This window comes from Gambusia affinis, linkage group LG22 (assembly GCF_019740435.1).
Source record: "Gambusia affinis linkage group LG22, SWU_Gaff_1.0, whole genome shotgun sequence".
In the NCBI taxonomy this organism is placed as follows: Eukaryota; Metazoa; Chordata; class Actinopteri; order Cyprinodontiformes; family Poeciliidae; genus Gambusia; species Gambusia affinis.
The window spans coordinates 3323013-3350666 of record NC_057889.1 but is presented as its reverse complement, the minus strand read 5'-3'; the positions used below and the strand labels follow the sequence as shown (position 1 = coordinate 3350666).

Below are 27654 nucleotides of genomic sequence, written 5' to 3'. Positions count from 1 at the left end.
AAATATGAAACTAAAGAATTCACTTCCTTTTTTACAATTGGAAAATAAATATTCATTGCCTAAAATGCAATAACATAGCATTCCTTTGGTATGTTTGAACCAGCTGAAGTTAAATGCAAAATAAATAAATATATATATACCACAGTTAAGGTGTAATTACTGCTCTGAATATGTTCTTTGAGCAAATTTATACTCCAGTTAATGATGAATCATTACTAAATTAGTTGACTATTATTTCATTAATTGATTCATCATGATTCATTTGATTAGTCATTTCATTTCTAGTTTCATTTATTCTTTTACTTATTCTAATAAAGGACAGGAAACTGTATTTTAAAATCCCAGATATGTTATCAGAGAACTCCTGTCATCCGAACAGCAGGAGAATTTCTTTTTTAAAATAAAATTATAAAGTGTGCGGTAAAGGATTTTTGGCAAAGTCAGTCATCCTCTTTAATGCTGTTCAGCATTAACGCTGCTGGACTTAAAAATGAAGGCAGACGTTTGTTGCAGGTGATAAACCAGAGCATTAACATCACTGTAAACCTTTATATCAGAATGATTTAATTGAAACCCATGTATTATTTTCTAAACTCACTATGGATCCAACCTGGTCAATGGCCACCATCTTTGACAATGATGTTTTGTGGCTTTCCTTCCTCCTCAAAGGCGTAAACAACTGTCTGCTGGACATCTATGAAATCACCATTCATGATTATCTGTGACTTTTTAAATTTTTCATATGCAATATTAAAATAATGCTTAGAAATTAGGATTTTCTTTTGCTATATCCCTTAGTTATTAGAACATTATCAGATGTTATGCAGATGACCCACAGCTCTACATTACAATTTCATCAGGTGATGATCAAGCCTTTCAATCACTGATGGATAGGACATAATCAATACATGCCATAACTTTTTTCACCTTAAACAGAAACAAAACTATTATCTTCTTATCTAAAGAGAAATGATCCAGTCAGCACACAACTTCAGTAACTACAGGTAGAAACGAGAGATCAGGTCTGAAAGCTGGGTGTAGTGATGTAGACCTGAACATTCACAGACACATAAAGACGGTTACAAAGTCAGGCTTTCATCACCTGAACAAATGTTCAAACGACATCTGGAACAATAAGCGTTCATCTTTAATTGCATTGATTACTGTAACAGTTCTAGCTGAAAAGTTGCAGCTGACCCAGAACGCTGTTCCTCGTGTTCTTACTTAAAATCTTTAGATCTGGTTTTGGGTCCAGTTTTTGACATTTGCGTCACACCAATCCTAATACCTAAGACATTAAAAATGAAATAATCAGAATTGCATTTAATCCTTGTTCTTAAACATCAAATCAAAGATTTGATTTTTTGTAAAATCAGTTTTGTTCCGGAGACAAATTTGTAGGCATTCTACAGAAATGATCTTAATGTGGGGGTATTAATTGAAAGGCTGATTACCAGGAGAAATTATTTGGTGGAAAATTCCCTGCTTGGTGTCTCGAGACCTCCGTATTAACATCATCAAAGGCTGCTTTCCGTTTTATGTCCTTAATCCCCAGAGTGTTTATGCTAAATAGTTATTGTTGCTCTAGAGAAACTCTAGCTTCCAGTCAACCTACAAACAACATCATTATGTCAGAATGCCTGAACTAGAACCACAAATAGTAAAGAGAGCTAACAAAGCTTTCTGTTATGCAATTAAACATCAATATTCACACATGTAGGATGTAGCTTTAATCCTCGGTGTTGCTGACTGGCAGATCTGCAGTCGGTTATTGTTAGAAAGCCTGAAATATCCCCAGAGTTCATGTCTGCTGCTTTGTTTCTTATTCCTGTCATCTGGCCTGAAGGGAGCCAAGCGGCTTTCCAGTCCTGCCCTCATTGGACCTTATCTCTTCCCCTTGCAAGGAAGATAAGGGAAGGGAGCCATTTGCCTAGTTAATATACTAACACACACACACTAACACACACTCACGTCTTTGAGTGACAGAGGAAGCTGAGAGAGTCTCCCTCTTTGCTCTCACATTGGAGTATTATCAAACTGAGGCACTATCTAATCACAGATTAGCCGCTGACTCTGACATGTCTATTGTTCAGCTTTTTTCTCACCACTCGTATCACCACCTTGTTCGCCTGTCACTCATTCTGGTGCCTCTTTTGTTTTCTTTTACTTTCCCTCTTTTTTCTCTCTTTTGTGAGTGTGAGCTGCATGTTAAAGAGAAGGTTTTGTCTCAAATCAGTCATTTTTGCCCACCTGAGCTGTGAAGATTTCGGCATGAGGGTCTTTTCCAATAGTGTCCTTAAAAATCGTATTCTCAGATACATGAGTTTAAGACTTTTTAAGGCCTTAAATGTCTTAAATTGAGCTGCAACTAACAATTATTTTAGTTATTAGGTATTATTTGGATTATTCTGATGATTAATCGATTAATCATTGTGCAGATTTCTAAATTATACGTTGAAACAAATTTTATATATTGTTAAAGATATGTAGAAATAGCAATAAACCATTCCTTTTTAAAATAAGAAAATTAAAATTTTATTGCCTAAAATGCAATAACACAGCATTCTTTTAGTTCATGCTTTACCATTTGTAGTAAAGGAAACATCTGCAACTAAAGAAATATGATTATTTCAGTTACAGATTATTCACGATTAATCCGATTAATCGCTTCAGCCCTAGTGTTAAATTCATAAAACAAAATGCAAGTTTGCCATAAATACATTGCGGTATTCAGGGATTCAAGACAATTGAGGTTGCTGGTAACTAGCTGCTAATATGCACTTGCTAGCTAGCTACCTAACCAAACAGCGACAGGCAAACCTCACCTCCATTGGGGGTAAAACCCGACAAATGTTGATGTTTTTTAACTTTACTGTCACATTGCAAACGTGCCTGTACGTGTTGGAGCGCAAAACTTCTCATGCATGGAAATGCCAGATTTCCATTTTAATAGGAAATGAATGGAGAGAGAGTGATGTCACCTTCCGCATGTTGATCTCAAATTTATCGCCAGTTGGCCGTATGACGTTAATTTTTGTCTACCCAAATCAAGCTAGGTGCTTTCTGTGGAAAAAAAGCAGAGTTAAAGCTTTTCAGCGTCCACAAAACTGCTGAAAAGACACAAATAGATAATAATAATTTTAGGTATTATTCATTTTAACACAGCATGATTACCCCATATAGCTTTTTTCTCTCTTAAATTTAATTCAAGATGGCATAAAAATGGCTTGAATTTGAAGCATGTTTCCAGAGCAGCCCCCTGCATGGCCTCCTCAGCCTGGCTGTAAGACAATTTTAAGCCAATGTCATTAACAAACTAAGTCCAAGGGTGCAGACGAGCTTGTTGCAAAACAATATTTCAGGCCTGGCCTGTAGGCCTTTGCACCCATTTTCTAAACAGTTCCAGCGAATTCTCTGATTAAAAAGCTATTGACCCGGCGCATACTGCGAAATACCACCACGGCATAGTGTGCTCATTTTTTTTAATTACAGCTCAGGCGAGTCTCGAGTACCTAAATGTGCTATTAGGATGCAGCGGGCCCTTGTGCTGCTCAGTGGTGTGAAAAGAGCAAGAGTTTCCCTGGGCTAGACTGCAGGGCAGCAGCTCACTGGTCTTTCTGCATCTCTGAGTGAATCGAGGAGCAGCCAGCTCACCAGAAACATGAATGACTTCGATATGAATGAGTTTAACATGAAGGAACCATGCCAGTAAGGCACGATCAATGGATTATCCTGACGATTAATCGGAACCATGCCAGTAAGGCACGATCAATGGATTATTCTGACGATTAATCGGAAAAATGCGAGTAAACAATTGCATTTCTTTTTTAAATAAGAAAATAAACATTTTATTGCATTAAATGTAATAACATTTAGCATACACTTTATCACTTTATCACTTTAGCAAAACAGAGCTAAAAAATTGTGAAATTGTAAAAAGTTCAGCCTTTTCTGCTTGATTTAACATCAATACAGTTTAGAGCTGATGTGTTGATTAATAATTAGAGACTAAATATGCTTAATAGGAGATTTTGCAGAACTTGAACTAAAGCAAGCTAAAACTATGCTAATTCTGGGAGGGTTTAATTTTATCCTACATTCAAAAAGTGTTTGTTTTTTTTTGTATAGTTTTTACTTAATTACATATATTAATATGTTGTTCTCTTAGGAAATGGTCCTTGAGTCTATATTCTCCAGTTAACAGTTTCTAAATTTTTTAACTATTATTTCAATATTCAGTTCATCATAATTAATCCAGTTACTTATTTTAGCCCTACTTGTATTTATTTACAGGAGTTACACTTCACTGGTTTTCTTCATCTCTGAACTTATTTACAAACAAAAAGTGTTTTTTTAATCTATGTAAATCTAAAATATATGTATATTTGACTCCATTACCGCTCTGAGTATGTTGTTGTTTCAGCAAATGGTCTCTGTATACTCTAGTTAACGATTAATCGATCAGTAACGATTAATCGTTTCAGTCAGGTTTAATTCTACATCTTATTTTTTGGGATTATCTTCATTGAATTACCAACTATAGTTCTCTGGTTAATCCAAAATGTCAATAAACCTCAAACATGAAATTTGGAGACAGTGAAAGTGCAGTTGGTAAATACCCAAACTCTTCACCAGGCAGCTCTCTCCTCTGTGGGACTTACAGTCCAATTACATCAGCTGTCTCGCTGTCTTTGTTTCCTGCTGTCTGGATCTTTACGTCTGAGCATGAGCAGCAGCCAAAGTTACTGCTGATGTTTTTTTGATGATTTACTGCTTTCAAGAACCTATATGTGGATTTTGGTATTCATGTTGTTGAACTGTGAAGATCTGAAGCTTCGATGTTTTGTCTGTTTGACACGTAGCTTTGTTTACCATTCAAGTAACATTACATTTAAAATACTTTTCTTCTCTGCTAAGCTTCTCTTCTTAATGTCCAAGTTGGGTTTTTTCTGCTTTTTCAACCAAAATTTTTGTATGTTTTTCCCACCTGTTATGTTCTTTAACTCGGCAATTAACAGTTACTGTAGAACCTGTAGATGAATTATTGCATTCTTCTCAACTCCATGAGGGATTTTAAGCCTCTCTTGGCTTTTTTTTCTTTTTGTTCACAGCACAAAATATCTCAAGTTTATCTCCAAATTATTTATATAGTCCTCGGGATTGTGCTGCCTTTCTTTTATACACTTGTTTTGCGAAGCAACAACCAACAAAGAAGAAACATTGTTTGCATGTTTATACAAAAACCAGTAAAAAAACCATTTGATTGGGAACTGGAATGTTGGGAATAACCAATATTACACAAGCATGTGCTTTCCAGGAGCTATAATCTTGTTTTAAACTCAGTTAAGTTTGTCAATTTAGGTAAATTGCACTAAAAACGTCATGGAAGTGTTAATCTTAGTTTTAGCATTGTTTTTACCTTTAATTACACCCAAGAAGAGTTATAATTTATAGTTTTAATCTGTTTTATTAACATTTTAGTTTTTGACCAATATACACTCATTTTATGTCTCCAAATAAACCATTTTGTACTAATATCAATTTGTCTTGATAGTTAAATAATAAAAGTGCTCAAAACTGTTTACATTTTAATCTAATATTGTATAATATTTCATTATATTCTGGATCTGATCCCCATTTTGACTGGTTTATGTTTATAAAACTACCAAACTATGAAATTAGTTTCCTTTTATTTCCAGCTTGGAAATAAAAACAACTCTAAGTAAAATACAGAAAATTACCTTTTACATAGTTTTAAAAAATTGACATATTTAATATTTATAAGTCTAAAATTCTGTTTTCTGTACTGATATAATATTATACATTATATATTCTGACATGTATTGTTATATAGATGTTTATTTCTGCACTAGTTTTCTTTTTTCAGTTTTGACTTGTGTGTCAAAAGTTTACAAATGACCATAAATAAACAACATCTCAATAATTATAGATGTTTATTGAAGAATAATATAAAAGTGTGGAAATTAAAAACAATGCTGTTCTTTTCAGACAAGCTAAAATTACTGATTCTTAAGTTGTAAAGCATTGTTCTCTTGTGTGTGTGTGCGCGTGTGTGTGCGTGTGTGTGTGGGTGTTTAAATGTATGTTTTTGATTTTTTTTAATTGATTCGTTCAAAATAAAGAAGGAAATCTAATCTAAAGTGAGGGATGGCTTCTTCACATACCTGGAAGAAATAACCAAAATTGCAACAATATGAAATGGTGAATAAAGAAATGGAAACAAGCCGATGCTCTGATAGAAAAGGGTTTGACTTTTCTGCATCAACCATAAATAGTTGAATTTTTCCTCTTTGGCCGGCGTTGGTTGACCTCCAGGAAGCAGTGGAGGTCCTGCTGTCGCTGGTTTAAACAGTTGTTTGCTCTGCCGGGAGGGGGAACTTCAGGGCCTTTATGGTCTTTAGCTGGTCTTGAACTGTTTGAAGGAATCGTTGACATTTTCCTTCGGATGAAAGCTGTCAGGGTTACAGCTCAGCGACGGGGCAAATCCTCCACTGGGAGGTCTAAACGGCGCTTTACTGGCTCCTTATCACACATGCACTCTCTGGGAGTTTCATCTCTGCTTTTAGTTTGTTTTTCAGGAAGCACAGTGTTGTGAAATATTTATCATTATTAGCATCAGATCATTTACTGTGGCCTATATTTGTCCGGCTGGTAATTCCCATAGAGGCTGCTGACGTGAATGAATGGACCTCCAGTAAATGAGCTCTGTTGGTTTGCAGTAAACTCATCGCTAAGCATAAAGCACTGATGTTTAGTAGTGTGTTTTTATTCTGCTAAAGCAAATAAATGTTTGTTTTCAGTCATAAACTTTAAATGTAGTTCAAGGTACAAAATAATTGTCAGAACTCCTATACAGTCTGAGAAAAGTGTGGAATTTGAATTGAGCATTTTCTGTTCTAAATAAGTATAAAAACAAAAATTAAATATGGAATAGGTTGTTTTCCAGATTTAAAGTTTTGACCTGATGTCTAAATGTTTTTACCCTTCCATACAGACTCAAAGTTTTGTATTAGTAGCTCAATAGAGGCTAAAAAGTACTGGGAAAGAGAAACTAAAGTCTGGAAAAATCTGACATTTTGATATAAAAAGATATGGAAAAGCTAAAACTTCTTAAAAGAAATGCTGTTTGTTGAAACAAGTAAAATCGGTGAAGTATTGATTTAGCTGTTTAATTTATATTTACACTAATGTACCAACAGTTTCAGTTCAGATTTCTAGTAAGGAAGCACCGATCCACTTTTTTCATTTCCGAAGCCAAGTCGATACAGAAAAACGATTATTTTTTAAACACGGACATAAATTTATTTATACCAGTCAATTTAAAATAAACTGACAAAAATAATGGATTAGCTACCTTAGTCAAACACGTAAAAACTAAACTACAAGCTTTTAAAATGGTTAAGTGCATTTAATAATTGTAATCTGACCCTATGGTCACCGATACAGACCTTAGTATCTGATTGATGCATCTCTAATTCCTTCCACTTCCACTTTTCTCAGTAGATAGAAATGTAACACTTTTCAAACATTGTATATCGGAATATAATTTCTATTCTTACTAATCAGATTTAACTGTTAATTCCAGTGTTTCAGTCATAAACACAGATTTTAATCCTGAAAATCTCTCTTAGTTTATGTCTGTCCTGACACAGATGATACGACCTGCAGCAGCAAACCTTTAAACCTTGAAATTTTCATCTGGTTGCTCATGTTGCAGTTTCCATCTTTCCTTCTTTCCTATTCAGGCCCATTTCTGCAACATTCTCACATTGGTGGCAATTTTCTATGTAAATTCACCTTCCCAGCTCTTCCTTATTTCCGTAGCGACGCTGTCGAAAAGCTGACTGTCAAAGGTTTGCAGAGTCAGCAGAGATCGTGCCACAGGACACAAGGGAGCGTTTTATCAGCAGTTGATTTGCTTTGCATATCGCATATGGATGCATATTGATGGTTTGGGCTGAGAGACACTAAAAAAAACATCAGATCCCATCATTCGCTGCTGGTTTAAATGGTTTCTATGCAAGTTGTGTGACATTTGTTCAAGGTGGGAGTCATTAATTCAAAAACAGATTATTGATCCCAAAGGGAAATTAAACGTTGTTGTAACTCAAATTGGTTCAAATTCTTCAGAGTTGTTGTAGATAGTCATGGCCATTGGCATAAAAGATCTACAGTAGCAGTCTGTATTACAGTGCATTTGAAGAAGCCTCTGACCGAAGACAGTCTCAGGAGGAGCTCAGAGATAGGATGGTGAATGTTTTCCATCGCTTTCTTAATTTTTATGAAGAATGAAGTTTGTTTTTCCAGATTAACGCCTTTAATTCCCATTTATTGACAACTTTTCTGAATTTATCTTCGTTCTATTAACTGGAATCACAAACTACTTTTACTCAAACGCATTCACCAAAAATAGGAAAACAATAAACCCCAAGAAGTCAGAAACTGAGGGTTGATTTTGTGTTTCTTTATGTTTTGCATCTGCAATAAATTAGATTTTTACTTTAGTTCATTATTGGCACTAAATGTTTGCTTTAAAATATTTTTTGCGGCCCCTCGAGTTCATCCAATGACTGATTTTGGCTCTCGTGGCAAAATGTTTGGATACCCCTGACTTAAGAGCTGCTCACTGAATCACAGAGATAATTCATTACAGATAAGCCTGCCGCAATGTTCAATAATCGATAATCAAAAGATAAATTTAAACGAGCTTAATAATTTCCACTTGTATGATTTCATCATTTTTCTTTTTTCTCTTTATTTCTTCCAAAACCTGGATGATAAAAGTTTTCAGTTTGGTGTTTTAGTCTCAACTAATCAATTTTTTTTTTTTTTTTGAAGAACTTCATAATTAATTTTATTTGTTTTGTTTTATTTTGGATATTTTAGATGTCTTGCAGTTCCAGTGTAAAATTTCCATGAGAATTTTAAGTTTGTTCTTTGAGAATCTTTTCTTGATTTATTATACAATTATATTACTTTAAAATTGTCTCAAAACAACAACATCATCATTTATCGCAATAACTTCTGGGATCATTTATCATCCAGGAAACTTTATAGTGACGGGCCTAATTACAGCTCATGTTTGAAAATAAATTCATGAGATTTACAGTGAGTTTAATTCTACTGAAACTGTGACGCGCTGCAGTTTGGAAGGCTAATTATAAAGTAAAGAGCAGTGCGCTCCCAGCTGCTGAACTGGACCTGGAGGCCTGATGTCTGGCCTGTGTTGTGTTAAATTAAGCCAATAGATTATCTGGCACTCACAGTAACATTTGCTTTTTTCCCCTGCAACTAAACAGAGCTGCATTCAACTTGGTCCAAATAACTTTAACAGTGAGGCAGAGTTTTCTGCTGAGAGAGGAATTTGTTAGAGCCGTTTCTGAGCGAACCGCATAAATTTGATAGATTTTAAGATGGAAGGTTTGACTTACTGGTTTTGGCCAACAGGATCTCTAAAGTTAAAGCTTTTTTCTCATGTAAAAGTGACTAAACCATTTATTTTTATATCAATGTTTTTGCATTTGACACTGTCCTACCTCCTGTAGTATTCACAATTAAAATAACTAAATTGTTGTGTATATATAGCTACATATAAAAAATTGTTTCATATCTTAACCATATCTGATTGAATCTTGAATTGGTCTCTTTCTCTTTAAAGGGGCAGTGTCATGCGTTTTCCAGACACATAGTACCATTTTATAGCACAATCAAATAAATATGTTACCTTCAGTTGTTTTAAAAATACTGTATATATCAAAAATGAGTTAAATTTGCAATTTACCGCCTTGAAATTGGGCCTCTGCCTCTTTAAGAAACTCCTACTCTTTCTGACACTTTGCCTTTAGCAACTTTTCTCCTTTAATAAGTGATCAGTGAAATAGTTCATATAATAAGCTCCACCGTGCCAGAAGGTGTTTAATTGCTGCCGCCACTAGTCTGGAGGAGCTGAGTGGGAACGGGGAGTGTTGTGTAAATTGGCTTCGCTTTGTATGAGTAAGTGCTTAAATCCAAATGAGCTGCTGCTGGCCACGCCCCCCCAGCTGAACGTTTACGCTTGCAAGTGAAAATGGCTGCAAACAGACATGCAATAACACAATTATTCATTTTTGACAAGCAGAAGTGGAGCCTCCTGCACAATAAGCAAGAATGCCGCAAGTGATTTCTGGATGGTAAGACGGCAAAAAAACACTTGTCTAAAACCAGCTGACCAAAGGTGCTGGAGCTCCACTGGGGTTGGAAGGTGACGAGCTGGGCTCACTGTTGCTAGGTAACGAGGCGAGTGGCTTAACAGTCGGGAGGTTTTTGAAACGGCTTGTTTTCCAGACACCAAAAAAACGTTTTTAAGCGCTTAGACTGTTTTTGGAAGCAATAGAAACCCAAATCAAAATACATAAATGTGCAAAATGTGGATTTTGCATAATAGATCCCCTTAAATAAGAATATTTCACCTCCTGTTGAGAAGTGTTTTACCTCAGAGATATTGGCATCCCCCCCTTTGTGAGAGTAGGAAACCCTCTCTTCTGATTAACTGTTATTCTGTTATTTCCATATCAGATTAATTAATTATTAACTCAAGTTAATAATTAGATATTTTCCCCCATTTCCTTTCCTTTACCGCTCCTTCATCGATTACAGATCCTGGTGTTGCTGTTCCCCTCTACATGTCCTTGTGGGGCTTTTTTTCCTTCTTAAGCAATGAATTAAACCCAGAAAGAGGCTGAGGACAGACTTTGACAGAGAGCGGAGTGGAGTGGAGGACAAGAGCAACCATTCACACAACAGCAGGCTTCTTGACTACTGAAAGCTGTCAGCTCCTCAGAGTGCTGCGTGTGTGTTGGATAAGCCTCTCCAGTGCAGCTGCAGCCTCCAGAACGACCTCCTTCAGCTGACGCTAAGTCTTCCCCGCCTGTTTCCTCCATCCTCAGTCGCTTTGCATGGACTGAGTTTAACAATCCCAAAGCCTTTACATGCAGCTACAAGACAGCAAGAAGTGATTTGTTCGCTGTTTCTGTAAATTTGTGAAGTGTCTGAGTCAAGATGTGGATTTTATAAAACTGTGATCAACGTAAAAAATATTTGGAAAACTATTGAGCCCCTTTCAAATACATGAAAAGGCAAAACATTTTGATTTAATTATTTTATCACAACTAAGACAAGCTAAGATTTATTCAAGATATTGTTTTAAATAAAACTGACCAAAAAATCAGAACTACTGAGCAAGATTCACTTTATATTGGAAGAAAAATACAAAAAACTTTAATTTTAAAAATAGCTACGTAACTGAGTGACTGGTTCATTTTAAATGGCTTTACAAATAAAAATTGTTTTCTTTATGTTCTGATTTATTAATATTTTCACAATCAAGGAAAGATAAATAGATGCATTCAAAACAGGATATTTTAAATAAAACTAACTGAAAAACACAAATACTGAGCAAGTTCTGCATTATGTAGTGAGAAAAATAGAAGAAAAGAGTTCATTTCAGAAATAGTTACATAACTATCTCAAGGGGATTTTACTGGTAAGATTTAAAAAATCTAAATTGGTTTATTCCAAATAGCTCCACAAATATAAGTGTGTTTTTCTCAAAATTAAAGAAAACTACTGAACTTATTTTTACTTTCGGTGCCTCAGGTCTGAACTGAACTTGTAAAGAAATCTTTTTCTGCTTTCTGCTCCTTTTTCTTGGAACGAGTTGCAGAAACACATAAATCTAAAGTTTCTGTTCTTACTGACTTTGAGAAGGAATCATCTGGCTCTAAATGCTTCAAATGAGGAATCTTTTAACCAATTTATTTGATTTTAGCTTGGATTCTCTTGCAAAATAGGTTTTTGATCTCTGGGATTTTCCTGGTGAAAAAGGTTAAATAAAATAAAAATAAAACAGAAGAACATTCCAGGATACTACATTAACAGTTAAAAAAGAAAAAAGTCACTGATGAAAATCTAAGCACGAATGGTAGATAAGATTTAAAATTTCGTGTCTGAGGCGGAGGAAAAGACGGCTCATTAAATAGGACATAAGATAAAAAATCACCGGCCCAAGTTCAATAATTGAACAAATAGAAGGGGAAACTGAAGCACAACAGACAGAATAAGAAAAAGGAGAGTTGACACAGTAAATGTGGAGTAATAGGTGAACATCAGAGGAAGGATGAGGAAGGAGATGACAGAGGCCAGAGGGGGAGCGATGGGCCTCCCTTCATCCCAGCGACGCTGCTGTAATCTGGGCCACGTGTCCCACTGGGCCTGCTGGTCACACAGCGTCCAGGCGGAGTGATTCATCTTGGTTAGGAAGCTGTCCGCTCCACTCTCTGTGGACTGCAACACGTAATCATACCAACACAGAACCTGATGAACACGCAAACCTTACAGGTTTCTGATGCCTCCTCTCTGAATTACATCCCAACGCCTTGCTGGACGTAACCCTAACCCTCATCTGAGATTTATTTATCACTGCGAAGCTCGTTCTTCGATTTAAAGAAGAAAACGGGGAGGTCAGCGATGTCGAGTGGAAGGTTATGGCTCTAATGAATAAAATAGAAATATTTCTTAATCTACTCGTCTACGATCTATTGATTCAACTGTTGGCTTTACATTTTCCACAAAAACTGACATTTTCAGTGACCTTTTACAATCTTAGCCATGAAAATATGGCTGCAACTAATAATAACTTTAGCAATCAATTATTCTGACGATTAATCAGATAAAATAAACTTGACACATTCTACATATTGTCATGTAGCCACCTGAACCTTTTTACACAATACATTAAAAGATTAAAACAAATAATTAAATTCTTTTATTAAATAAGAAAATAAACATTTTAGCATTTAAATTGCAGTTGCATAGCATTCCTGCGCTGAATTTGAACTGGGAAGAAACTGAAACGACACTTGAGGAGTTTTTTTTCAAAACATATTAACAGACAAAGATGTTATTAAAATGCAAATCTTAATTTTGCTTTTTAGGTTTATAAAATTATATCAACATATGTTACAGCTCTGACTATGTATTCTTGTCTGTATCCATGAATTCATTGATTACTAAATGAGTTGACGATTATTTGAATAATTGATTTATCACAATTAATCTGATTAATCATCTCAGCCCTACCTAAAATATCATTAAGGTTCAGGCATTAGAGCAAATTCAAGGTCCCTCACAAGATATTATTAGCATGCAAAGTTTGGATGCACTGTTTGAAATTTCCCACCAAAAATCGCATAGAAACAAATCAGATGCAATTGCAATGTCCCAAATACTTGTTTTCTCATGATGATTGGGATTTTCTGTTGTGCAGCTCTAGTTTAGATTTTGCATTTATGATATTTTTGATCCTAAAGCAGCTTTCACACTTTTCCTATCTTGCCATGTAGGCTGATGTACTGAAAAGCACCTGGTTCTAAACATGTGCCAATATTCTGAATAGTGCATGTGTGTTAGGATCAAGAGTGTGTAATTCACAGTGTTCTGCTTTGTCAGGACAAGGTAACTTGTATTTAAGAATCAACTAACCGCCTGGGAGCAAAATTCAATGATGTTGGTCAGACAATCATTGGTCAAAATAAATAAAGTATTCAGTCAATTTTATTTTTAGTTTCAAGCATCCAGCATGCCGATGTGAGTGAAGCATCTCTATTGCATAATGCAAGATTAACTGATGGCATTGAATCATGTCTGCAATAGTTGTCACAGTTGTGTTCAAAAGTATTTTTTTATAAGGAAAGAGTACTAATAGATAAGGTTGTAAAAACTATATCCAGCTCATGTTGTAAAAAAAAAAACCATGCCATTGTAGTTAACATTTTCTTATATAAAAAGGGAATTGAATTGTCTGTTTGCATATCTAAATGTATTTCTAATATTGTAGAAAAATAAAATGAAAAATGTTCAATTAATCGACAGAATACCTGATTTGTCAGACGCTGCGGTGATGGATAGATGCATGATTTTAGTACCATCCAAGCAAAACCATATTCTGTCCGTATTCTGTTTCTTACATTTGTAAACTGAATACCATTATATATTCAGACATCCATTTTACAGTTAATGTCTAATGTTCCTACTTTAAAATAGATGTTAAAAGGAATGATGCAATGCCAAGTAAAACTTGCTTTTGGGCCAGCTCTTTGAAATTATGTTGCCTCCAGCAAATTCTCCCTTTTAAGATCTGATGTCTCTTCTTTCTTTTTTTTACTGTTTTCCAAATCATTGCATTCTGTTTTCAGTTTGTACGCTTTCCCCGTCTCTCTCGTTTTCCTGCTCGTAAACGTTTGTTGTGTATCTGAAGCAGTCAGCTGATGTCTTCGGGGACTGAATTGTCACATACTGTTAACTAATTTATCTATTAACCAGGATTAACTCTGAGAAACAAACACACTGTAGTGCAGCAGTAAATCTTCTTGATGGATATTTTGTCACAGGCACTCAGGTGTGAAATGTGATTATCAACATTAGCCTTTCCTAATGGCATCAGCCGCGGGTTTTTGAGCGTGTTCCTCAGGTTCTGTATGATTCACTCACTTATTAAAGCTTGTTGTCAGCTTGCTTGATGGCCTCAGACTCGGGCTGTGTGTAATTCATTCGTCTGTGCGTCGCTGGGATTTTCCTTTCCCTCTGTGTGCTTCCAGCATTATTAAAGACATTAATCTCTGGCATCTGATGTCTTGTTACGACACGACGCGGCTCTCATTTGTGCAACATAAAACAGAGATGTATTCGCACATCGTCCTGAACTTAATCTGCCTTGGAAGTCCGGAGATAAAGGAGGAAAATTGGATTTAGGCTCCATGTTCAATATTTTCATTTATTGTTTGGCGTTTGTTGATCTGATTCCAGCATCCTTTGGGCTCGGTAGTTCTGCTGTGGATGTGATGACGTGTTTGCAAATGTATTTAATGAGAGCCGATGGGCTTTTTTCTGGTAAACACACTCGAGAAGATGCACTCCGACTATCCTTGAAGTCTAGCAGGCGTGCTTAATGCAATTCCTTAAAAGAAAGAAAAGTTTAACGGCTTTTTTTATCTGAGAGTTTTACATTCTGCCATCTGTTGACTACTTTCATGTTTCTTTGCTTGCAGGTATGTTGTTGCAGTTATTGGCATTCTCCCTTCAGATTATGCTGTATGTATTTCAGAGTATTACTCTGGGTGGCTGAAAGTTTTATCCATCTAATAAACCCAGCTTTGTTTTTTTTATTTTCTGTCTCTGCCGCAGAGCACCGTCTGCTCTCTAGTGCTTCAGCAGATGGTAGTTCCTGACAGCGTTGCTCTGAAATTAACCCTTTGGTTCACATCATTCTGTTGGTGTCGGCAAAACTCAAATTTAGATGTTTGGTTCTGACATAAAACCTGCTAGTGGTGTTATAGTACACGTTGTTACAAATTACGGTACAGATGTTACTTTTTGGGTTGAGCCTGTCTCTGTATACAATGTTTTTAGGTAATGTAAGACAGAAAAGCACTCCACACCAAAGTAATGCTAGAATAATGAATGATGGCATTTACAAATTTAAAGAAACTGCTTTGCGTTGCTTTGATTTCCATCAATAAAGAACAAGGAATATAGCTGTACACATTTGGCAAGCCAAGTGAACAGATAATAGCTTGAGTATGGAAAGCCGTTTGGGTATTTATTGTTTGTTCTTGATATTTGATTAAAGTGTTTGGCCCACTTTAATCAAACTCTAGTTCGTTTGTCTAGAAGGTCCATGTGAATGCTAATCAAACCAGAGAAGTGAACTCTGGTCCGTCTATAATCCTCGGTCTTGGTTAAAGTGAGTTTTGGTGCGGTTTGAATGCATATGTGAACACCAAGCAGATCAAAGACTGCTCCAACAACAGGAAGTGGACTATAGCGCTGGGCATTCTGGGTAAAAGCAAACATTCAAGTCCAGCGCTAACAGGAGAAATTATTTGTAGTTTTTGTAGAGAAATCCCACAACCCCTAGAATTTGATGCTGATCCTTCTTTTGTTGTCGTTGTTTTTCCCCCCACATCTTATGAAGAAGGAAGTTGAGCTCAGTGTCTTCTACAGAGGTTTTCATGTTGTTTCCTTCAGTGGTTAGTGGTGCAGCGCCTCCTAAGGAGACACTAAAGAAATCCCTCTACATTTGACTCCCAGTATTCACTGGGACTAGGGATCACAACTGTTGATAAATACATAAATATATTCTCAAAACATGCTTAGATCTGCATATTTTTATAGTCCAAACACCAAGTATGCATTAATATTTTCCGTTAGATTCTATTTTCTGTCTAAATTAGATGAAAACTGAAAGTATTTGGTTTTATTTTTGAAATTATAGTGTTGTTTTAAACTACCTCTCCTTGAAAGCAGAAATACTGAGCTGTAACTAAGGTGTACAGTTAGCCTACAGGTTGTCAGTTTTGTGTTTCCTGCCTCAGGATGTTATCCATTTTAATTATGCAGATCCCGCAGAGTTCCCTCGGTAAGGTTTTCCACCTAGTTTAAGTCAGGTTAATGATTAAAAGAAAAGCTAATAAAGCCTAGAACCAAACGAGTGGACATTTCTTCACACAAAATGACCGACTAGAGAGCATTTTACTCAGAAATGAAAAAATGAATTGGATGTTTCAGAGTGCAGTTGGCTGAAAACGTTTCTAGTGAATTTTGCAAAGAAATAGTGTTGTGCAGTTGGGTAATGTTTCACCTGAGTGGCTGTTTTTTATACTCCACTGAGGAAAAACATTTAACGTGCCTCTCAGTCTCTGAGTCCAGAATATATATATGAAAAAAAAAAACTTTCATCATATCTTGTTCTAGCAACTGACTATCTGAATTTTTTTATATGCAGATAAAGTTCACAAAGCAAAGCCTGACGCCATCAAAAATAAGTAACAAAGACAAAACCTCTAATCTGTTCATCTTCATAAATATATTAGGACTGAGACGATTAATTGGATAATCTTGAATAGTTGATACTTGAATTAATTGCTATTTTTGGCAATCACAGTTTTATTTTCTTATGCTAAGTTAATATAAGCAAAAAGCTTAAGAGGTTAATTGAAATTTTTGCCGACTGTGCCATTTTTTTAAAAATCTGATTAATCTGATTAATCGATTAATCGTCTAAATAATAAATTCTTAAAATAATCGTTAGTTGCAGTACTTGAATACATATAATATTTGTGATTGTTGCAAAGATTTTTTTTGGCTGCTTTCTGTTCAGAAGACAGCCACAAATCTTGGCTGAATGTTTTTCTACAGTCCATTTCCATCATGTTGCTTCAACCACTTTAGGCATTTTTGGTGCTTTTAGTCTGCGATTATTGTCAGGGTTGTTTCATTTTCTCATTAGCCATCAGCCTGTTCGCTTTAAAACTGCATTTGTTCAAAGACATGTTTGAACCAAAAACATCTTTGCTTGTGGTTTCTGTACATTGCTGTTATGTTCAGAGTATTTTTTTTTCCTGCCATCCGGTTTCAAAGAAACGCTGTAAACTTGTCTCATTGTTTTGACGTGCAGACCCTCTAGAGCTTTTATTTTTCAAAAAAAAAAAAAGCTAAAAACGTGTCCTCCAATCTGCCCCCGTCTTTCAGACTTTGCTGAGTGGTTCGTCCCTGGGGTGGATAGCTGCCAGTTTAGTCTCTACTACTTCACACCTCTGAGTGTATTTGTGTGAAAGACGGAGAACAGAGAAACACAGGTCACAGAGCTTCATGTTTGTTTTTTCTCTCCTTCCAATCTGAAAAATTCAATCTCGAAGCTGGGATCAGATAGTTTCTTTTGCAGGCTGGAGATATAAATAAGTAGCTTGGCTGACTTAAAATTGATTTTAAAAGTCAAAAGTGGCAGCAGGAGTTAATAAAAAAAGTGTCATTTTACCTCATGGCAGTGGTCAGCTACAGCAGCTCAAATAAAGCTGCTGAATCGCCAGCAGCTGTGTCAAACTGTCGGCTGCATGTTAGGGCAGAACTCACAATATCCTGACATTTTTACTGGACCTGTGCCTGGAGCGGCAATCACAGTTTTATTTATGCTAAAGTCTGGATAAGCAAAAGCTTAAGAGGTTAAAAACACTGAAATTTACTTGGCTTAATGGCCATTTAAAAAGATTAATCAGATTAATTGTGATTAATCTGATTAATTTTCCAAACCCTAGAATAAAAGCCTGAAGATAACACTGCAGTCACACTGAAAATGTTTGGAAAATCAAGGCCATACATTTAGAGGTTAAAATAATATATATAAATGATTAATTGGATAAATGGTGATTAAGCCATTGCAGCACAGATTTACAGAGGCCTCAACACTTATAGTTTCCCCTGGGCAAAAAGCCTTAAGACAACACTACAATCTCACTGAAAATGCAGAGAAAACTCAAGAACATACATTCAGAGTGGCAAAAACACAAAGAAATTATATACATAAATGATTAATCGCGTAAATCGTGATTAATCGATTGTGAAAATAATCAACTATTTAAGGAATCAATTTATTGTTAACTGGATTCTATTGAAAAAGGCCCTTTTTCTGAATGGACAACATATTCAGAGCTGTATTTAAGTTAAAATGACCAAATATATGCATATTTTGCTTTTAAGATAAAAAAAAAAAACTTTCTTTGACTGCAGATATTTTCTACCCAGAACTCCTCATCAGAACTCGGTTCAAATTCCTTAAAAATAATCTCCTAAGCACCTTTTGCTCTCCAGTTGTTAATCAATCTAATTAATAATCGACATATTAGCCCTACACTGTATTGATAAGTTATCAGAAACAAAAGGTTTTGTATCAGACTTAAATATGGATCCTGATTTGGTCATGAAAATTAGGAATCCCAATAATTTATTTTTCCCTTTAAGTAAATGTACTGAAAATAAAAGTTAAATTTCTCCTCTTCCAATGACCGATAAATGTGAAGGATGCTGTATTGTATAGATGTTATGTTTTAAAAAGAGAGAAACTGAGTTTTATTTCTATATGTATTATGAATTTACAGAATTGTGAAAGTCCAAGTACATTATAAGAAGGTAATAATTTAAAACTAGATCAGGATTATCAGGATTATAATCTACACATGTAAGATATTCATGAAGTTGTTAAAAGCAGCGCAGCGTCCCTGCAGTCGGCTCTGAATAACAGCCGAAGGTTACTTTGCATAAAAATTTTACTTTATGGCCTCAAAACTGTGCAGAGTGATATCAGTACAGAGGAAATTGCAACATGAGATGTCTCATTCAAAAAGAAACAACAAAAAGATAAAGAAATAACAGAAAGGAGTCAAAATTCTTCAGGTGAGATATAAAGTAGCTGCTGAAATTCTTATTTGTTGTTTTTCTTTTACCTAAAAGAATATGTTGTAGTTTAGAGAAACTTGGATGTTCTCTGTTTTAATTTTTTTTAAATGAATAATTTTACAGCTGAAGCTGGGCTATTTTCTGAGAAGTCAGAAATTTGTAAGAAGAAATCTTCAGAATTTTGACTCAAAAGTTAAAACTTTTGACTTTTCAAGAGAATATCCAGTTTTTTCCTGTAAAAAATGGAATGTTTAACTCAAAATTTCTGAGATTTTGCCAGAACTTTTCTCCTCCTTGGATATTTTTTTCTTTAACCTTTAGCCTCAGGGTGTTTTCACACCTGATAGTCCGGAAGACTCGGTTCAACTTGATACCAAAAATGCGACATTTGCTACATTGTCACCTGGTTCACTTTCGCACTGCACTGTGTCAAACGAACTTGTTCCCCTCCTTACCTGTGGGGGCGCTGCATCAATAACCACTGAAGGAAACAACTTGAAAACCTTTTAAGAAGATACTGAGCGCCACGTCCTTCATAAATGAAAGCAACATTGGAATAACATTTGTAAGATTTATCTCTGGTCACCGGTAAAAACCTCAAGCCATTTTGTTCTGCTGGGGCTAGACTAGCATGTTTGTTTGGTTGTATTTACCCAGAATGCCCTGAGGTATAGTCCACTTCCTGCTTCTGGAGTGGTCTCCAGTCCACTTGGTGTTCACACAAGCCGCGCCAGCATTTACTTAAACTGGTTTTCAGGCGGACCAGAGTTTGCATGTTTGGTTTGATTAGCATTCAAATCTCCACAAACAAGCCGGACTTTCTAGGCAAACACTGGAGTTTATCTTGATTTTTCTCAACAAAACACAAGAGCTATTTCTCTGGCTAACAAGATAGAGTTTCCCTTCACTAAACTCCTGTACCCATTAGGGGTTGAACGACTACATATTTTTTAAGGTCGACTACATCATGATAATAGTCGAGTCGATGTCGACTAGTCACAGTGACGTCATAGTGACGTAAGCGCAAAAACCCTTCACAACGACTTGGAGGCTTTATTAGCTATTTTCACACACACACACACACACACACCTTCTCCTGCTTTTACTAAGTCTATTATGGAGAATTAAAAGAGCAATAAACAGATCATTCTTCGTGAGCAGCGGGGAAAAGTTTGTTGCACAAAGTCGGGTCTGACTTTTTTTTTCTAAACACCGGCTGATGCTGATGATCTCTGGATAGTTACTATAGGAGTCAAATTATCTCACTGACTACATGGTGCTTTTGGAACATCACAAGCCAAACTTGTTATGAACGGATCCCGTTTGGTTACAGCTGAATTCAACAAAACCACCTGCTTCTCCTCCGCCCGATGCGGCAGGAAGCTCTGCTGACTCAGCAGATTGAACGACGAAGATATTTTCTAGTCAACGCCAACATGATAAAAGTCGAGTCGATGTCGAGTTGTCTAGTCGCTAGATGTCATAGCAACGCAAGACGCAAACTTTGGAGTAACGTACAGGCTTTATTACCCGTTTCACGGAAAATCGGCATTTACACAGAACAGCAACAAGTGAAACAACAAAACATCGGGATAGTTTATGATAAATAATAAGTTGCTGGGAAACCAACATTCAAAAGGAAACGCACATCTTTTAGATGGCATTACCACAGATCTTTATTTAATCAGCAACATAACATCATAATGTATTAGTTAGATCGTCGTGACAAAGACGAGCCGCTAAGTGACATCCTTAGCGGGAAGGGGCTAGTTTTAGACGGCTCGTGTTTTGTAGCGATTGCAGCTGCAACTCCATCTCCTTTTAAAAACACTGTAAAACCACAAATATGCATCCATCTACATATCATTTAAACTAATGTATTAACTTATTTTTCTTGTGTCTTGTGACGTATAGCCTACTGTGCTGTCAGATCAGCACAGGCTGTCACCACCGGCAATCACATGACTGCGACTAGTCGACATGAAATGTAAAAACTCGCGAGATGTCCTAGAGTCGACTAGTCGACTAGTCGACTAATTGGTTCAACCCCTAGTACCCATGGAGTCTCTTTTCTCTTTACTGTTTGTATTTACTTATTTTTAAAGCTGTACTGGAGAAAATACAAATTTGTCTCCTGGTGCGACCCTTAGATAACCAAACACTTTCGTTTTTTCTCAGGTGTTCCGCAGGAAGGCGGTGGAGCTGGGTGAAAAGCTGCTGCCAGCCTTCAAAACGCCCACAGGCATCCCCTGGGCTCTGCTCAACCTCAAGAGGTAAAACACTCACGCAGCCCCGGCGGTCCACTCCGGCGGCGCTCCGTTTTGATGGTCTGCTGCTTTAAAGCGCCGTGTGGTCTGCGGCTCGCCGCTCTCACTCACTGAGATGTTTTGGTTTAACATGACGCCGCCAACCCGCCACACACGCGTTGTTGTTTTCCCCGAGCGCTCTCTGAAGGTTATAAACCTGAAGGAGGTTTTATTAATACGCCATGAAATGCTGACACACAGTTTCCCCCGGTTTCTCACACCACAAATAAAGATGGAGAATCGTTTTGTTGGTCGTCTTCCATCACTTAGATGTTTCCATCTGACTGGTGTCACCATGTTCCGAAATTGAATAATAGATTAAACGTACGAAGTCTTCCCTCAGTCTCTACAAACTGTAGAGACCGAGGGAAACATGAATTTGCTTATAAAGCAGCAGGAAATGTAATACACTCCAAAAACACAAACTAGTTTCTAGTGCAAATATCTTAGTTTTGTCTTGTTTTAAGTGCACTAACTTACAGGTAACTTTTCAGCAAAAATGAGTTTGTTTTAAGTAATAATACCTTAATACTGATGAAGAAGGACTAGTTCCAATATCAGATTATTTAATTTACCAAAAGAGATTTTTCCCATGTTTTAGTGAAATAATCTGCCAATTAAAACAGCACTTTTTCACCAATACTAAGGTACTATTGACTTGAAATCAATAATTGTCAGTGAGATTTTTCTGGCATGGAGAAAATATGAAACTGAATTGTTTCTGATAATTGTGGAAAATCTTGTCATTTTTTAACAGAAGTACCTTTTCAAAGGCATTTGTTAAAGTGTCTTTGATACTACATCTAAAATAAAACTTTGATTAAACTACTAGTTTTACGATTCAAAAATGATCTATATCACTGTATTTCTAAGTGCCCACCAGGGGGCGTTGGAGAGATGAGAAAAAACATGCAAAAAAGAAGTAATTCCACAATTTGTATATCCTAAAATTTTAAGAATTTTTTTATGCTTTTCAATCATTAAAAAAATCAAATTTAAATTAAAATAATTTATTTATATGTTATTTCTGATGCTCGTTTTCTGCCAGTCAAATTCATTTAGCTGAGTTGCTCCTGAAGCTAGCTTAGCAAACAAGAAATGGAAAAGTTTCTGAGAAGAAAAAGAAGAATTTTCTGCCATCTAAGCAGCATTTAGGTTAAATTAATGTAATAATTACTGAAAAGTGAATAAAACACATTATAAAGGTTGATTGTCTGTGGGTTTGGAAACTCCTGATTTAAAACATGTTAATGTTCTATATGAGAGATAAATTTGCTTGAGTTTTTGAATAATGTTGCAACAGCGAGCAGGAGGAACAAATCAAAATTAAATTTTTACAACTTTGTTTTAAACAAACTAAATTCTCATGTTGGACTGAAGTAATTCTTCATCCTGCAGACTCGACTCCTCTGGTTTTCTCCTTTTCTGTGGAGAAAGACGCAACGCTCTGCTGTTTGTTGGCTTTTAATTAAAAGGCAGGTTGTCATGACGATAAATGTGCTGTAACAAATTAATTTCCATTGTGCCTGAACGGGTGAATGGACCCCAACGTCCACACGTCCTCCTTCCTGGAGAGGAACGCCCTGGGGGGAGAGACGTGTGTCTCTGCAGGTGTGTGTGTGTGTCTCTGCAGGTGTGTGTGTGTTTCTGCAGGTGTGTGTGTGTCTCTGCAGGTGTGTGTGTGTTTCTGCAGGTGTGTGTGTGTCTCTGCAGGTGTGTGTGTGTTTTAATGTTCGTGGGATTCAGCTCAGATCTGTGATTTCCCCCCCTGAGGTTGCAGCAGATTGTTATAGATGATGACTTTACCTGCATGACTTGAGCTGTGATATCCTGCACACACACACACACACACACACACACACCCACGCACACACACACTCCCATGCAGCAGTCACAGTAACATCAGAGTTGGGTAGTAACTAGTTACATTTACTTGAGTAACTTTTTTTACGTACTTTTAGGAGTACTTCTGCTACTCTGTACTTTTTACTTTTACTTAAGTAATTTAAGTAATATTTCTACTCTTATTTGAGTAAAATTTCAGTATTTTCTACCAACTGAATGAAGAACAAACATGTTTTACCCAAAGGTTCAGCAGACACAGACACACACCTGCAGTTTTTTATTGAAAGAAACTGATTTAGAAAATGTTTATTTTGTCTGATTTTATTTTTTTTTGTTACATTTATGAATTATTGTCATTTTGTGCTTAAAATACAAAAAATACCACTTAATTTTATATTTTCTTTTTATGTAATTTTTAAATATGAAATGATAATTTGATCAGTTAATCGGTACATTTTACCAAATACTTCTTTACTTGAGTACTTGTTTCATTGGCGGATTATTTCACTTAAATTATGACCTTTTGACCTTGTTGTAAGTGAAATAATCTGCCAATGAAACCAGCATTTTTTGTCAGTGTTAAGGAATTGTTTACTCAAAATAATTTCTTGTATCTTGTTTAAAAATACTTGAAAGTTAGTTTTGTCTTATTTCAAGTGTAGTAAGATATTTGCTCTAGAAACTCGACAAAACGACTTTTTAAATGATTAAGGCTGAAGGTTTGTTTTGTTAATTTAAAATGTTTATTCATATCTCAGACTGACCCACAGATTAATTCCTGCAGTTTGAGATTTAATGAGATACAAAGCTGGAGAATATTTAGAGTTTAAACCTAAAATAATTCTGAATTAATGGTTTAAAGGTGAATCACTTTGCGTGTAACCTTCAGTTAAACTGCACAAGTTTTAGTTTCTTCTCACTTTCTGGTTCACCCTTTCGTCCTTGCTCTCCTCCTTTACTTGACCTGATTTATTTTTTCCATCCTCCGGTAAAGTTTGTCTTTCTGTCCTGCAGAGGACGAACAGCAGCTCCAGTTCTCAGAGGTCAAACCTCAAACTTTCTCTGTTATTTTAACTCCTAGAGTCGGTGTTTGTTACAGGCTGAAATGGTTGGTTTTGTTGTTCGTAGAAATCAAACATTCCCTGTGATTGTCATCTTACATGTTCTCTGCAGACGGCTGATTGCAGGTTTCACCTCTGAGCGGACTCTGCCTCTGTGATTGGTGCCGTGAGAGTCGAGCTCTGCAATAAGAACTCTGTTCTTCCTGATATACAGACATGGAAAAAATATTCACCCCCCTTACAGATTTCCTCTGTTTTTGATTTTACCACACTTTAATGTCTTGAAATCATCATAAAAAAATGTGTATTAGAATCAGGTAACATCAGGAATTTTTATTAGTAGTGACCTGCATTTTAAAACTCTCAAGTTGCATTTTTTTTATGGTGAAAAAAACTTTCTCTGGCGCCAAAATTCTCATTTGTTTACACATCTTATATTCTGGTAAATTCAGTTCAAAATTGCAAGATTTGTTACATTTTTCTGAATTGTGTGAAACCAAACGGGCCAGTTAAAAAAAACTGTTCCCTTCATCGCCTGTGGGGGCGCTGCAGCAACAGTCACTGAAGGAAACGACACAAAACCCTCTGAAGAAGACACTAAGTGTAAATTCCTTCTTCACAAAATGCAAACAGAAACAGAATTTAGCGGTTGTTGTCATTTCACCCGTTAATGATGAAAATCTTATTTAATTATAACAATAAAAAGTCAGGGAAAGTTTACACCATACTGTATAGTTATTTAAAAAAAGCTCTAAGATTAAGAGAAATGTGCATCTGAGTCGGATTATTAAATAAAATAGGAAACGTGCATGTAATATACTAGTAGTAACAATGTGGCATGACTTTAAATAGGCCGTTTGAGCTTGAAAACGGTCCAGTAAGGCTAAAATAAAACAATTCTGCCAAAGTTTGCAATTCCCAGCTTTTTTCTTAAAAATAGTTTGCATTTATATTTTTCTCCACTGTACATTGTTCAAGTAATTTCTGCAATCATAAACGTAGAAAATAAACTTTTAGTTCTATATCTAAATTATTTACTGATTTTAAAAGTTAAGTTTATTTAATTCAGGGATGAAACTGATTTTATGACCTGAGTTGTGTTGCTGTGAAATGTTCCAGCTGTTGGATTTTATGAAAGGATTATTTGTAGAGGTTTTAAAAAAATAAGGCTAAGGAGTTATTTTTAGAGATTAGAGATCTGAACTCTGTGTCCAGTTGATTTATTTGCTGGATTCAACAAAAACGAGTTCTAGTTGGCCCCTTGGAGAGGAGCGATAAATCAAGGTTACGTCATGAAGGGTCATAAAGCCGGCCCCATGTTCCCACATCCAACAGACTTTTACTTTCTTTTTCTCTCCGACTTCCTTGCATCCTTTCATCGGTACGTGAGCTCATTGATTCCTGCTGGCGGAGTGGAAAATGCTACTAAGATCCACTGGATTTGTCCCAGTTGATCTGCCCCGGGACTCATGGCTCATTAGAGCAGATCTAGAAGCACTAAAGCCAGGTGGACAGAGCTGAAAGTCTCACAGCGTTCACAAGAGAGACCAGACGGCTGCAGTCAGGGTGAAGAAATTCCTAAAGATGTTTAGTTTCATCTTTAGTCCTTAAAAGCAACTCAATAGGTTTCCTTCAACAGGCTGGAATTGGTCTGGATGGTGCAGAAGCGTATTAGGGATGTTGTAGACAGAAAAGAAATATTACATTTCCACCAAACAAATTCAAAACTCAGATTTTGAGATTAATCTCAGAAATTTTCTACAAAAAACAAGAACATTTCTTGTTAAAAGTCAAATATTTTTGACTTTTGAAACTCAGAAATTTACATGTTATTTTTCTAGAAACTTTCTCAGATTAATCTGAAAATTTTAGTTTTTTGCAGAAATTTACTCTTGCTTTTTTTCTTTTTATTAACTACAGTGGCTGTAATATGCCATTCAACAATGGAATATTCAAAACCTGTTCACAGATTTCTGCATATGTTGAGCTGTTTTAGTCCCTCTGGTCACTTAAATCTAAATAAGGTACTGCTGCCACGTCCTACAACTCAAAGTTAACATTTGGACATGAAAATGGCTGCAAACAATTGAGCAAATATTTAAAACATACATCTTTGAAAAGCAAAAGCGGAGCCTCCTGCACAACCAACAGGAAAACAAAGCAAGAAAGACACATGTCTTTTCCAGTAGCCATTGTACAGTGCATAAAACCAACTGACCAACCGAGCTAGAGCTCTGCTTGGGTTGCTAGGTGATTGGCAGAATTCTGTTGGGGTTGCTAGGCAACGGGTGCCCTCTGATTTGTGACGTTACATTCAGAAGGTTTTTGAAACAGCTCATTTTCCAGACGCCAAAAACATGAACTTATTGCCAAAAAACGGCTGGGTGGGGTTTTTAAAGAGCTTGGGCTGTTTTAAGAAAAAAGTAGAAACTCAAATGGAAGTACAGAAATTTGCAAAATGTGAATTTTGCTTGATGTCTCCCCTTTAAGCAACAGATTTAAGTCAAAAATTTTTCATAAGGTTTTGTCTTTAAGAATTTGTTTAAGGGAGCTACTCTAATTTTGGAGATCTGCAGCATCATTGAGCTATTTGTCTTTATAAATAAATACATTCTCTGTTGTGTAATGGCTTTTTTATACTTTTAAACCTGGAACATAAACTTTTTAGAAGCCTTTCCTCCCCTGTCACTTTGTCTTTCAGGTACACAGCAGCTCCACGGTTGCTATCAGATCTGGCTACTATGTCCCACTGCTCTTCTTATTAACATCTTGACTGATAAAGCCTTTGCAAATCACTCCCACCGCACTGCATACTGACGGGTCTTAATGAGCTGGACTATTGTGTCTCTGTGTGTGTACAAGGCATCGGGCTTTGTTGGCTTTTGTTCAGGTGTTTGGATCCTGAAATTAGCTTTTCTGTCCTCTCAACAGACACCAAACCAATGATTGCATCAAACACTAACATGTACACTTCCATCTTACTGTATTTAGACATATTAAAGCATTTTTTCTTTGAATCTTTAGATTTTAACATAAAAAACTTGAATAAATGTAACGTCTTTGGCAGCATCTGCAGCCCCTTGCACATATCTTACTAGAACCACATCATGAATTTATTTTATTGTTCATATATGATAAAAAAAATTATCCTTTAG

General features: G+C 36.0%; 1 protein-coding gene across 1 annotated transcript in view; it reads left to right on the top strand.

Moving 5' to 3' along the window:
* The window catches only part of man1a1 (mannosidase, alpha, class 1A, member 1), a 119440-nt gene that overhangs the window by 68457 nt on the left and 23329 nt on the right, over positions 1 to 27654 (top strand). Inside the window, exon 5 of the mRNA XM_044106533.1 lies at positions 21466 to 21560. Coding sequence (XP_043962468.1) covers positions 21466 to 21560 — 95 coding nt within the window. The remainder of the gene's footprint in view (positions 1 to 21465; positions 21561 to 27654) is intronic.